We start from the raw sequence: 12697 nt of genomic DNA on the forward strand, positions 1-12697 counted from the left end.
TCGGAAGCAATATGTAGGAAGGACAACGAGAGAGCTGCATGTCAGGGTCAGAGAACACATTAAAAACATCAAGAAAGGTTTTAACAAACACAGCGTGTCCAGGCATTTTAGAGATTACCACAATAGAGACCCGGCGCAGATGACCTTTTACGCAATAGATAAAATCAAGGGTCACTGGAGAGGCGAAAATAAAAAAATTAAGGTCTCACAAAACGAAACCAAGTGGATATTCTTATTAGATACCCTGCAGCCTATGGGCATGAACATTGACCTTGACCTCAACTGCTTCCTAACAAATTATTAATATTCATATCAAAATGGGAGACATAGAGCACCTATACTCTTGACACATAAACACTCTGACATCTAACTACCCCCTTTTTCCTTCTTCCCTATAAATGAGCAGAAAGTACCGCAATAGGATATAAACATGAAAAATAACCAATAGACCCAGTACACCCTCTAGTATATATATATATACACGCACGAATAGTATAATACAGATTTCGAAATTAACCCTTCTCCTCCCGTTTTATTCTTCCTGTCTTTCTTAAGCCATTTTATACCAGTATATATATATTTTTATACTGTCTTTTATAATATTTTTTATAATTTTTTACATATATCTTCTTCATATAGTCCATGTATGGGACATAGTATCCAGAAAGAAATGCTAAATATAAAAAAAAAAAAAAAAAAAAATCTAAGATTCCTTTCTCACGTACGCACTATAGAAGTAATTACTCTTAAAAATGAGGATATATAATGTATAAATGTGGACACCCTAAAAGATTAATATATACAACAAGCCCCCTTAAAAATAAAAATATGTTCCCCCTCTCTTCAGATACACAAAAAAATGCCATATAATATATGAGGTTAAGCTTTATTTATTTAATTAATTTTTTTCCAATTTTTTCCAATTTATTTTATTTATTTTAATTTAAGAACGATATGTATTTAGTAAGCTCTCATTTAAGTATTCCTCATGATCCTCTATGTGCTCCTCATGATTTTAATTTTAATTTTTATTTGTATTGATTTTTATGTATTCTTTATGTTTCTTCATGTATTTCTTATGGGTTTTAAATCATTTTGAATTTAGTATAATTTTTTGATTTTTAGCGTCATATAAAGCAAGCCGATTAATGTACAATAAACCTTTTATAGTGTGTGATAGATTTAACACCATATATCTGCAGCTGACACCAATAGGGAGATCTATTTACGGTCTCCATTGTCCACAAAAACACAGGCAAAATGGCCGCCGGACTATGCAATACAAACAATGGGGAGAATTGTTTACGGTCTCCATTGTCCACAAAAACATAGGCAAAATGGCCGCCGGTCTCCATTGTCCACAAAAACACAGGCAAAATGGCCGCCGGACTATGCAATACAAATATACAGAGACAGGTAACTTGAACTACTGTCTACAAATAGCTCAGGCAAAATGGCCACCAGTAGTCCCACTGCTATTAACACAGGAAGTCGGACTTCTGTCTGCAAAATATAAACAAAATGGCCGCGGACGAACTTCCGGTCCGCGGGAAAATGGATGCCAATTGAAAATTTAACAAGGGGACACCACACACACTATATAAGGATGGGAAGACACAACACAGGTCACGCTCCCGTAGACGTCCTAACGACGAAACGCGTAGGGCGTGGCCTAATCTGTGCTTCCCAAACATCACCTCCTGTACCAGCGCTGAAGGATATTTATGACGGTTTTGACGTTTTTACCATTTCGCTTGATTTTTACTGTAAAAGTGTGAGTACCCTTTCATTTTGTGTAATAAAACTTTTTTAAAGCAATTTTACGCTATGGGCACTCCCTCTCTCTTTATATATGATATACCACGATCCTGAGCCCGCCAGCGATCGCTGTACAGTGGCGATAAAACTGTAACTGCCTACTACCCCCGCAGGGGTGAAGTGATCTGGTGAGTGGCTGCACTTTCAGAGCAAAGAGATATTATAAGTGAAGGATTATCACCACAGCACAAGAATATGGCACAAGAGACTCACTAAAGAATTTTGAAGCACGTTTGCACTTTATCTTGTCACTGTTGCCTTTTGGATTGCACCAGCACATTTGCACTTTATCTTGTTATTGTAATTTTCCTTAGGAACAGACTTCCTACACCCCCTCCCCACCTCCCTATCTCACTCCCTTCTCCCTTCCCCCTTCCCCCCCCTTTTCCTTCCCCCCCCCTCCTTTCTTCCCTCCCTAGCAATATTACATATGTAAGCATTTAAGTTATGTCTATGTATCACCTATGATTGCACAATATTGTAGCAGAATATTTAATTGACACATGCACGGTATACTTGGGAATCCATATTGTTAATTTGTATTTAATATTTGATATATGCACGGTGCACCTAAGAATTTATTTTAATCTAGTAACCTATATGGAGGTAGGAAACTAAATAGGAACAGCGCCAAACCCTTCTATCATTTCTAATATACGAATTATCAGTCGGCTATGTCGTTTAGGCCTCATGTACACTGCTGCTGGTAAATGGATGTTTATGATGCTCCTGAACCCTCCTCAATGCTATCTTATCAGTACATGTACACAGGGTCGTTTATAGTCGTTTCTAGGCAGTTGTGTTTACAGGCTTTTTTTGGAACCCCCAAAAAAATGCGTTCAGAAGCCATGTTTAGAGGCATTCCAAACGTGGTAACTCGCGTTTAGCTGCATTTCGTTTACAGGCATTTTTGGCTATTTAAAAAAAAAAAAAAATTTCAAACACTTCTAGATGCAAACGTGGCACGTAAACGCGGCTAAACAGCCGTTTTTAGACGCTGGTTTCTAGCCGTCAAGTTCAATCTTTCAGGAGAGGTTGAACAACTTCCCCTGTACATGAAGCCTAAGCGCTAAAATGCAGAACAAGCCAAATAAATCCCCTAAATTTCAATGGCCCCTGTTCTCATATGAGCGTTCTGTCACCTGAGGCAAACTACCTGTCGCTCAGAAAAGTGCATGAGCTCTTTTTGTCAGATAACAAGCGGTTTTGGCCCCATAGACTCGATTTTGCCATGTCAGTCAGAAGTGGCAGCAACTCTGTGAGAGAAGGGTCAGTGACTTGCTATAAGGTGTGTGTCAGGAACCGCCAGGTGTACACTAGAGGCTACACTACATTAGAGGCCGCCAGCCGAGGACACACGAAAAACCGGGAAGAAGAAGACGATAGGGCCGCCTCTCCCCGCTCCTCCTCCTCCCAGGTGCACCCGGCCTGTCACTGCTCGGCTGCTACATCCGGGTTGTTCCCGGAGAAAGAAGGCCGGAGCCTGGGCTAGACATGAGGAGGAACTGATCTGCACCGCTTACTAGAGGGGACATGACGGGGAACTGCAAGAAGAAGAAACAGGTGCGCTTTGCACGGGCGGGAGACGACGAGGCCGGGGAGGAGGAAGAAGACACGCTGTTTGAGAAGCGCCCGGCCAGGCTGAGAGACGAGGGGCTGGAGGACGAGGGGGCAAGGAGCAGAGCCGAGGATGAAGTGCACCTGGTGTCCGGAGGGCAGCAATGCCGGGGGATACGCTGCTGTATCACCACCGTCATGTGCGCTGCCTTCCTGGGGCTGGTAAGAGGAAGTTTCTTCTTCATGTCTTCTATAGAGAACATTCCAGGGGCAGGATTTCTATAGTATACCTGTGGATTCTTCCCTCCACCTCATTCATGCCATGTCTCAGGCACCCCTCACAAGCTGCCAAGGAGCAGAATTGTGCCTGTTTGGCCCCGCACACTTCACACCTGAGCGATATAGAAACGTCACGCTTGTGATGTGTTATTTCTTAAAACGCGGGTAGCAGTCACGCAACAAACTTGCCAGGCATGGTCAGCTCAGTGTCGAAAAATGGAACTTGAGCTTCCTTGGCGTGCAACAGACAAGCCCATTCACGTCTATGGGCTGTCATGTGAAAAAAAAGTGACGGAAAACGCATTGTAGCATTCATTGTGATTGTTACCTTAAACTCAAAACGGGAAGCGCCGCTTGTTTTCTCCCCCCTCCGAAAGGTGCCAAATGTGGCAAAGGGGGGAAGAAAACAAGCGGGTAAGATTGCCGCACAATTGTGGCAATCTATGCAATTTCCTTACACCCCCTTCTGCCTTCTGGGAGACACAGAGGTCCCCGAAGACTGTGGGACCTTTCAGAAAAGTGCATGCGCAGTAGGAAACAGGCTGTGAAGCCGCAAGGCTTCACTGCCTGTTTCCCTAAGGGCCCGTTCACACTGGGGCGGTTTGCAGGCACTATTGCGCTAATAATAGCACCTGCAAACCGACCCGAAAGTGCCGCTGCTTTGTTTCCAGTGTGAAAGCCCCGAGGGTTTTCACACTGCAGCGGTGCGCTATCAGGACGGTAAAAAATAGTCCTGCTAGCAGCATCTTCGGAGCAGTGAAGGAGCGGAGTGTATACCGCTTCTTCACAGCTCCTGCCCATTGAAATCAATAGGACAGCGCGGCTATACCGCCGGCAAAGCGCCTCTGCCTCTGCAGAGGCGCTTTGCGGTGGTTTTTAACCCTTTCTCGGCCGCTAGTGGGGGGTAAAACTGCCCCGCTAGCGGCCGAATACCGACGGTAAAGCGCCGCTTACAATACCGCCGCCCCCGCCCCAGTGTGAAAGGGCCCTAAGCCCCCTTTCACACCGAGCTGTCCATAGCGTCGGCGGTAAAAAGCTGCTATTTTTAGTGGTGTTTTACCATCGGATTTGCGGCGCATTTTGGCCGCTAGCGGGGGGTAAAAGCACCCCGCTAGCGGCCGAAATGCGCCGCAAATCCGATAGTAAAACACCACTAAAAATAGCAGCGTTTTACCGCCGACGCTATGGACAGCTCGGTGTGAAAGGGGGCTTAGGGCCCTTTCACACTGGGGAGGCGGTATTGTAAGCGGCACTTTCACACCGAGCTGTCCATAGCGTCGGCAGTAAAACGCTGCTATTTTTAGTGGTGTTTTACCATCAGATTTGCGGCGCATTTCGGCCGCTAGCGGGGTGCTTTTACCCCCCCCGCTAGCGGCCGAGAAAGGGTTAAAACCGCCTGTAATGCGCCGCAATAGCGGTGTTTTTCCGGCAGTATCCCAGCGCTGCCCCATTGATTTCAATGGGGAGGAGCGGTAAACACACTGCTCCAAAGAAGCTGCTGGCAAGACTTTTCCTGACCTCCTGCCAGCGCACCGCTCCAGTCTGCAAAACGCCCTCGGTGTGAAAGGGGTCTTGGTGAAGATGCCAGCGCCTGCACCCACAGCCAATAGACAAATCGGTTAGGGGTGCCGACATCGTGGGATGCCTGGATAGGTAAGTGTCCAGATATTTAAAAGTCAGCAGCTACAGTATTTGTAGCTGTTGCCTTTTAATTTCAATTTCTTTTCCGGCTGGAACTTGGCTTTAACCACCTCAATACTGGGCACTTACTCCCTCTTCCTGCCCAGGCCATTTTTCAGCTTTCAGCGCTGTCACACTTTGAATAACAATTGCGTGGTCATGCTACACTGTAATCATGTGAAATTTTTATAATTTTCTTCAAACAAATAGAGCTTTCTTTTGGTGGTATTTAATCACTCCTGGGTTTTTCATTTTTTTCCCAAAAAAAAAGACCAAAAATTAAAAAAAAAAAAAAAAAAGTTTTACTTTGTCAGTAAATTTTGTAAATAAGTAATGTTTCTCCTTCACTGGTGGGCATTGATGGGCAGCACTGACTGCTGGCACTTGTGGGCACTGGTTGGCACTGATTGCTGGCAGTGGTGGGCAATTATTGCTGGCACTGGTGGGCACCTAATTGTAATCAGGCCACTGATTATCTGTGCCCTGATTACATACCTAGCTGTCTCCTGTGAGGAGATGCCGCTGATCGGCTCTCCTCTCCTCACACTCTGTCAGTGTGAGATGAGGAGCGCCGATTACCGGCATCTCGGTGTTTACATGTGACCGGCTGTGAATGGACACAGCCGATCGCATGGTACACAGATCGGGGTTGCGCCATGTCCTAGCAACACGGTGCGGCCACCGGGGGCACGCGAGAGCGATCGTTCTAGGAAGCCATCGTATGACGTCCACCCAAGTGGTTAAAGAGAAGGTCCAGCCCCCCCCAAAAAAAAAAATTAAGTCGGCAGCTACAAATCACGGTAAGGGAACCCGGCAGTGAACCCGGTTCCCTACTGCTCGTGCACAAAGTGTGCTTTCTAATTGATCCCGTGGCAGAAGAGGGGGCCGAACTCCCGAGAAACCGGGCCGCGGCCCCATCTCCCAGAAGTGGGGACCAGTACCTGTCAAAAACAGGTACCCCTCCCCCCTGAAAGGTGCCAAATGTGGCATCGGAGGGGGGAGGAGACGGATAAGCGGAAGTTCCACTTTTGAGTGGCACTCAGCTTTAAAGAATGTTTGGCTGGCAAACATTCAAGGGTATACCCTATACCGCAAGGATAGAGAGGGTAAAAAAGGGGGAGGGGTATGCCTATATATCAAGAATAATGTACAAGCGAATGTGAGAGATTACATCACTGAGGGAGCTAGAGAGGAGGTGGAATCCTTATGGGTAGAGCTCCAAAGGGATGAAGCTAAGGGGAAAATAATACTGGGAGTATGCTATAGGCCCCCTAACCTGAGGGAGGAAGTGGAGACGGATCTCCTATCACAAATTGGATTAGCAGCAAGGATGGGAAGTGTTATCATAATGGGGGGTTTTAATTATCCAGACATAGACTGGGCGGAGGGAACCACGCATTCATTTAAGGCTCGCCAGTTCCTTAATGTCTTGCAGGACAATTTTATGGGTCAGATGGTAGACGCACCAACTAGAAATAAAACATTACTGGATCTACTGATTACCAACAATACAGACCTGATCACGGATGTGGAAATACGGGGCAATTTAGGTAACAGCGATCACAGGTCAATTAGTATAAATCACACAAATAGGGAACACAAAGACACTGAATTTCAAAAGAGCCAACTTCCCTAAACTACAAACCTTGCTAAAAGGCATAAATTGGGATAAAATATTAGGAACAAAGAATACGGAGGAGAGATGGGTTTGCTTTATGAGCATATTAAATAAGGGCATTAGCCAATGTATCCCATTGGGTAATAAATTTAAAAGAGCGAACAAAAATCCTGGATGGCTTAACTCCAATGTAAAAATGCATATAAAAGCAAAGGAGAAGGTCTTCAAAAAATACAAGGTTGAGGGATCATCCTCAGCATTCAGACTTTATAAAGAATGCAACAAGAAATGTAAGGGTGCAATTAGGACGGCTAAGATAGAACATGAAAGACGCATAGCAGAGGAGAGCAAAAAAAAATCCCAAGAAATTCTTTAAGTATGTAAACAGTAAAAAAGTAAACAGTAAAAAAGGGAGGACAGACCATATTGGCCCCATAAAGAATGAGGAAGGACATCTGGTTACAAAGGATGGGGAGATGGCAAAGGTATTGAATTTATTCTTCTCCTCAGTCTTCACGAGTGAATCGGGGGGCTTCAGTAACCAAAACTGCAGTGTTTATCCTCATGACACAACACAGGAAGCACCTCCATGGTTAACAGAGGACAGAATTAAAATTAGACTTGAGAAACTTAACATTAATAAATCACCGGGACCAGATGGCTTGCATCCGAGGGTACTTAGGGAACTCAGTCAAGTGATTGCCAGACCGTTCCTAATTTTTACAGACAGTCTACTGACTGGAATGGTACCAGCAGAGAAAAGCCAATGTAGCACCAATATTTAAAAAGGGCCCAAAATACATCCCTGGGAATTACAGACCAGTTAGCCTAACATCAATAGTATGTAAACTCTTGGAGGGGATGATAAGGGATTATATACAAGATTTTAGTAATAAGAACAATATCATTAGCAGTAATCAGCATGGATTCATGAAGAATCGTTCTTGCCAAACCAATCTATTAACCTTCTATGAGGAGGTGAGTTGCCATCTAGATAAAGGAAGGCCCGTAGACGTGGTGTATCTGGATTTTGCAAAAGCATTTGACACAGTTCCCCATAAACCTTTACTGTACAAAATAAGGTCCCTTGGCATGGACCATAGGGTGAGTACATGGATTGAAAACTGGCTACAAGGGTGAGTTCAGAGGGTGGTGATAAATGGGGAGTACTCAGAATGGTCAAGGGTGAGTAGTGGGGTTCCCCAAGGTTCTGTGCTGGGACCAATCCTATTTAATTTGTTTATAAACGACCTGGAGGATGGGATAAACAGTTCAATCTCTGTATTTGCATACGATACTAAGCTAAGCAGGGCAATAACTTCTCCGCAGGATGTGGAAACCTTGCAAAAAGACCTGAACAAATTAATGGGGTGGGCGACTACATGGCAAATGAGGTTCAATGTAGAAAAATGTAAAATAATGCATTTGGGTGGCAAAAATATGAATGCAATCTATACACTGGGGGGAGAACCTCTGGGGGAATCTAGGATGGAAAAGGACCTGGAGGTCCTAGTAGATGATAGGCTCAGCAATGGCATGCAATGCCAAGCTGCTGCTAATAAAGCAAACAGAATATTGACATGCATTAAAAGGGGGATCAACGCAAGAGGTAAAACGATAATTCTCCCACTCTACAAGGCTTTGGTCCGGCCGCACCTGGAGTATGCTGTCCAGTTCTGGGCACCAGTCCTGAGGAAGGATGTACTGGAAATGGAGCGAGTACAACGAAGGGCAACAAAGCTAATAAAGGGTCTGGAGGATCTTATTTATGAGGAAAGGTTGCAAGCACTGAACGTATTCTCTCTGGAGAAGAGACGCTTGAGAGGGGATATGATTTCAATTTACAAATACTGTACTGGTGACCCCACAATAGGGATAAAACTTTAAGTTTAATAAGAGTTTAATAAGACTCGTGGCCACTCATTACAATTAGAAGAAAAGAGGTTTAACCTTAAACTATGTAGAGGGTTCTTTACTGTAAGAGCGGCAAGGATGTGGAATTCCCTTCCACAGGCGGTGGTCTCAGCGGGGAGCATTGATAGCTTCAAGAAACTATTAGATAATCACCTGAATGACCGCAACATACAGGGATATACAATGTAATACTGACACATAATCACACACATAGGTTGGACTTGTGTCTTTATTCAACCTCACCTACTATGTAACTATGTAAAGTATGGGCAAAAGAGTTTTTTTCATTTTGGATCTATTCCCGCCAGAGAAGTCTGTTAAAATGAATACAAAAGTGTTACTGTTACGATGGACAAATCGGAAACCTAACTGACACTTTTTAAAAAAAAAATTATATTGTTTATTTTTGCAAAACAAGGTAACATGTCCTATTAGGCATTGCCACAGGAATAAAAATTGAAGATCCAAAGGACATGTATAATATGTGCAAGCACACAAAACGCAACAACATACTATTAATGCACACTCCGTTAGGCGGTTGCAGCAACCTTAAGGGCATATACATAGACCTAAAGCATAAAATAACTTAAGAGGTAGGTTCCAGAGCCACTCCTGGACTGTCAAAGACAGAGTGGAAAAGTTGACAACAATGTGGCCTTTCTGGCCCCAAAGTTGAGGGAGGGGGGCCAAAATAGCCTCCATCAGACCTCCCCCAATAGGCCACCACCACAAGGGCCACACACAGAAATATTTAAGTGCTGAGAATGAGGATTTAGGATCATTTTTGAAAGGTGACCTCCCCTACCATAGTGAAACATTAGGTCAGTATGTCAATCCTATGTATAGGCTAAGAACCATACATTTAAAAGGAAGAAAAACATTGTAAAAATCCAAATAAGAACAAAAAGGAAAAGAAAATCAGGTACGTACCTACAATTTTCGCTGTTGACCCAATCGTTCACACCAATGTCCGCCGATGTGCTGTAAGGAAGGTGGTAAAGGGAAGCAGAGGAAAGCCTCTCCCATGCTGAGAAAAGACTCTAGCTCACTGCTGCCGAGAACGCATTTACTGGAGGGGAGGGTTCCGCCAGTTTCAGAAGTGCCAAATCCAGACTAGAGGAAACCAACCTTGGGTCGTAAACATGATCTAGCCATGTTGCTCATATGCTGGTGAAGCGGTCGCGTTTACCCTTGCAAGTTGCTGTCAAGTCTCATCTGCATCCCTGATATCATTCACCTCATGTATCCACTCCTCCCGGCTGGGAACTTATGTGTGCTTCCATTAAATTGGCAGGAAACGCTTAGCTGCATTCAGAAGATGAGGTAATACCCTTTTTTTTTTATACTGACTAATCGGCAAAGGAGGGATATGAAAGAAAAAAATTTACCGGCTCAGGGGAATGTCTAAGACAAGGATATCTTGTATTTGGGCTTTAATGTCCTTTTCAAAAGGGTTCTATCACAGGGAATTCCCACCATCTATATGGCCGCAGCCTCGCCAGCATAGGTCAGAGGTAGAGGGGTATATTCGTGACCTGGTTGGCGGGCACTCTGTAACAGCATGATAGGATCTTGTAGTTTGTCTCTTTTATTTTAAAATCTTGTGAACTAGAATGAGTAAACTGATACAGGTGGGTCAGCTGAGCCTCAGAGAACACGAGCCCCAAGTTGCATTCCTATGCCCGGAGATACACAAGTTTGGCGTTAGGAGTGGCGGAACCTAACAGTTGATCTAGTTCAAAAGCCATATGGGGTATAGGTTCTTCAGCTATAAAAATACATTCAAAGGGCGTGATAGAGGATTTGTCTCTAATGGCACAGCCACGCTCCGCAAAAAAATAGTTGTTTAATGCCAGAAGTCCATAAGGAAACCACCACGCCAGGCTTTTAAAACCTCAAAGGTCAGCCGTTTACCATTCTCCATGAATTTGCCACAGCTGGCATTGCCATCGTCCGCTCATGGTCCAAAGAAAGCGATTTGTTCGCCAGGGGGAAACCACAGAAACCCCCCAAACGGAGCCAACGGGGACACAGGTGGGCCAGGTCCAACAACTTGTTAATCCAATCCCAAACTCTAATGCCCCGTACACACGGTCGGACTTTGTTCGGACATTCCGACAACAAAATCCTAGGTTTTTTTCCGACGGATGTTGGCTCAAACTTGTCTTGCATACACACGGTCACAAAGTTGTCGGAAAATCCGATCGTTCTAAACGCGGTGACGTAAAACACGTACGTCGGGACTATAAACGGGGCAGTGGCCAATAGCTTTCATCTCTTTATTTATTCTGAGCATGCGTGGCACTTTGTCCTTCGGATTTGTGTACACACGATCATAATTTCCGACAACGGATTTTGTTGTCGGAAAATTTTATCTCCTGCTCTCCAACTTTTGTGTGTCGGAAAATCCGATGGAAAATGTCCGATGGAGCCCACACACGGTCGGAATTTCTGACAACACGCTCCGATCGGACATTTTCCATTGGAAAATCCGACCGTGTGTACGGGGCATAAGAGCATGGGTCGTAAAGGGGGAGTGCTATCCGACAACCCCCTGTGTTACCGGGCCAACCACGCTAACTGACTCCTTTGGGGACCAGTGACACTAATACAGTGATCGGTGCTAAAAAACAAAATGCACTGTTACTGTACTAATGACATTGTCAGGGAAGGGTTTGGCATCAGGGGTGATCAAAGGGTAAAATGTGTTCCCTATGAGTGCTTTCTAACTGTGGGGGATGTGCTTTTACTAAAAGAAAACGGAAGATCTGTGTTTCTGTAAGCAAAAACACAAGATCTCCTCCATTTCCCCTCACTTTCCTTGTTTACATAGAAAGACCACTGTTCTGCCTCTCCTCACAAACGACCCGAATGATCGCGGGTGGCCGGCGTACATCGCATCCGCCGGACTTGCTGATTGGCTTCCGCTGTGTCCAATCACAGCGGGGCTCTGGTGGCGTGCCCTGAAGCCAAATAGGAAATCATGTACAGGTACGTGATTTTGCACTTAATGGCCACCCTGCAGCAGTATATGTACATGGGGCAGTCCTTAAGCGGCTAAGCTTGGTACACACTAGCGGTTTATTTTCGTTCAGCATGTTGAAGATCTCAGCAGGAGCTGCTGTACTAACTATGCAATGTTAGTACAGCAATCTCCCCTGCTGAGCTGTTGTGTTGTGACAGGGGGACCGCCCCCCTGCCAGGACACACAACGCTCAGTGCTCTCAGCCTTGCTTTGGAGCAGGCATCCCTAAATGGTGGCCCACGGTCCAAACAACCAATTACCAGCTTGCTGTTTCCATCCTCCATTCAGATCTGCTGTGCCTCCCGTCGTCCTCTCTGTCTAAGGTAGGGAAGATGCAATGTGGAAAGGGGGAGAGGCGCTGAGTACTGAAATGAAGAGATTGAGTACTCTAATGTGCTTGGGGGCTCAGTACTGTAATGTGTGGGGGGAGTTAAGGCTGAGTCCTGTAATGTCAGGAGGGGTGAGTACTGTAATGTGGGGGGCTTGAGGACTGTAATGTGGTGGAACTGAATACTGTATTGGTGGATGGAGGACAACAATGTGGGGGATATGAGTACTGTAATGAGGGGCTGAGGATAGTAATGTAGGTAAGCGGAGCACTGTAATGGGGGGGGGGGGTCGAGGACAGTAATGTGGGGGAGCTGAATACTGTATTGGGGGATGAAGGGCAATAATGTGGGGGATATGAGTACTGTAATGGGGGGGCTGGGGACAGTAGTGGGGGGGGGCTGAGGACAGTAACATGGGGGGGCTAAGTACAGTACTGTTGGAGGGTGTTTATGTCAAGGGGGTTTGAGAACACTACT

The 12697-nt window shown here is 45.1% G+C and overlaps 1 protein-coding gene across 1 annotated transcript in view; it reads left to right on the plus strand.

Moving 5' to 3' along the window:
* The first annotated feature begins 3066 nt into the window (after positions 1-3066).
* The window catches only part of MFSD4B (major facilitator superfamily domain containing 4B), a 34218-nt gene continuing 24587 nt past the window's right edge, over positions 3067-12697 (plus strand). The window contains exon 1 of the mRNA XM_073627090.1: positions 3067-3597. Within this exon, the coding sequence (XP_073483191.1) occupies positions 3352-3597 (246 nt within the window). The 5' untranslated portion in view covers positions 3067-3351. The remainder of the gene's footprint in view (positions 3598-12697) is intronic.

This window comes from Aquarana catesbeiana, linkage group LG04 (genome assembly GCF_042186555.1).
Source record: "Aquarana catesbeiana isolate 2022-GZ linkage group LG04, ASM4218655v1, whole genome shotgun sequence".
NCBI classification, from domain to species: Eukaryota; Metazoa; Chordata; class Amphibia; order Anura; family Ranidae; genus Aquarana; species Aquarana catesbeiana.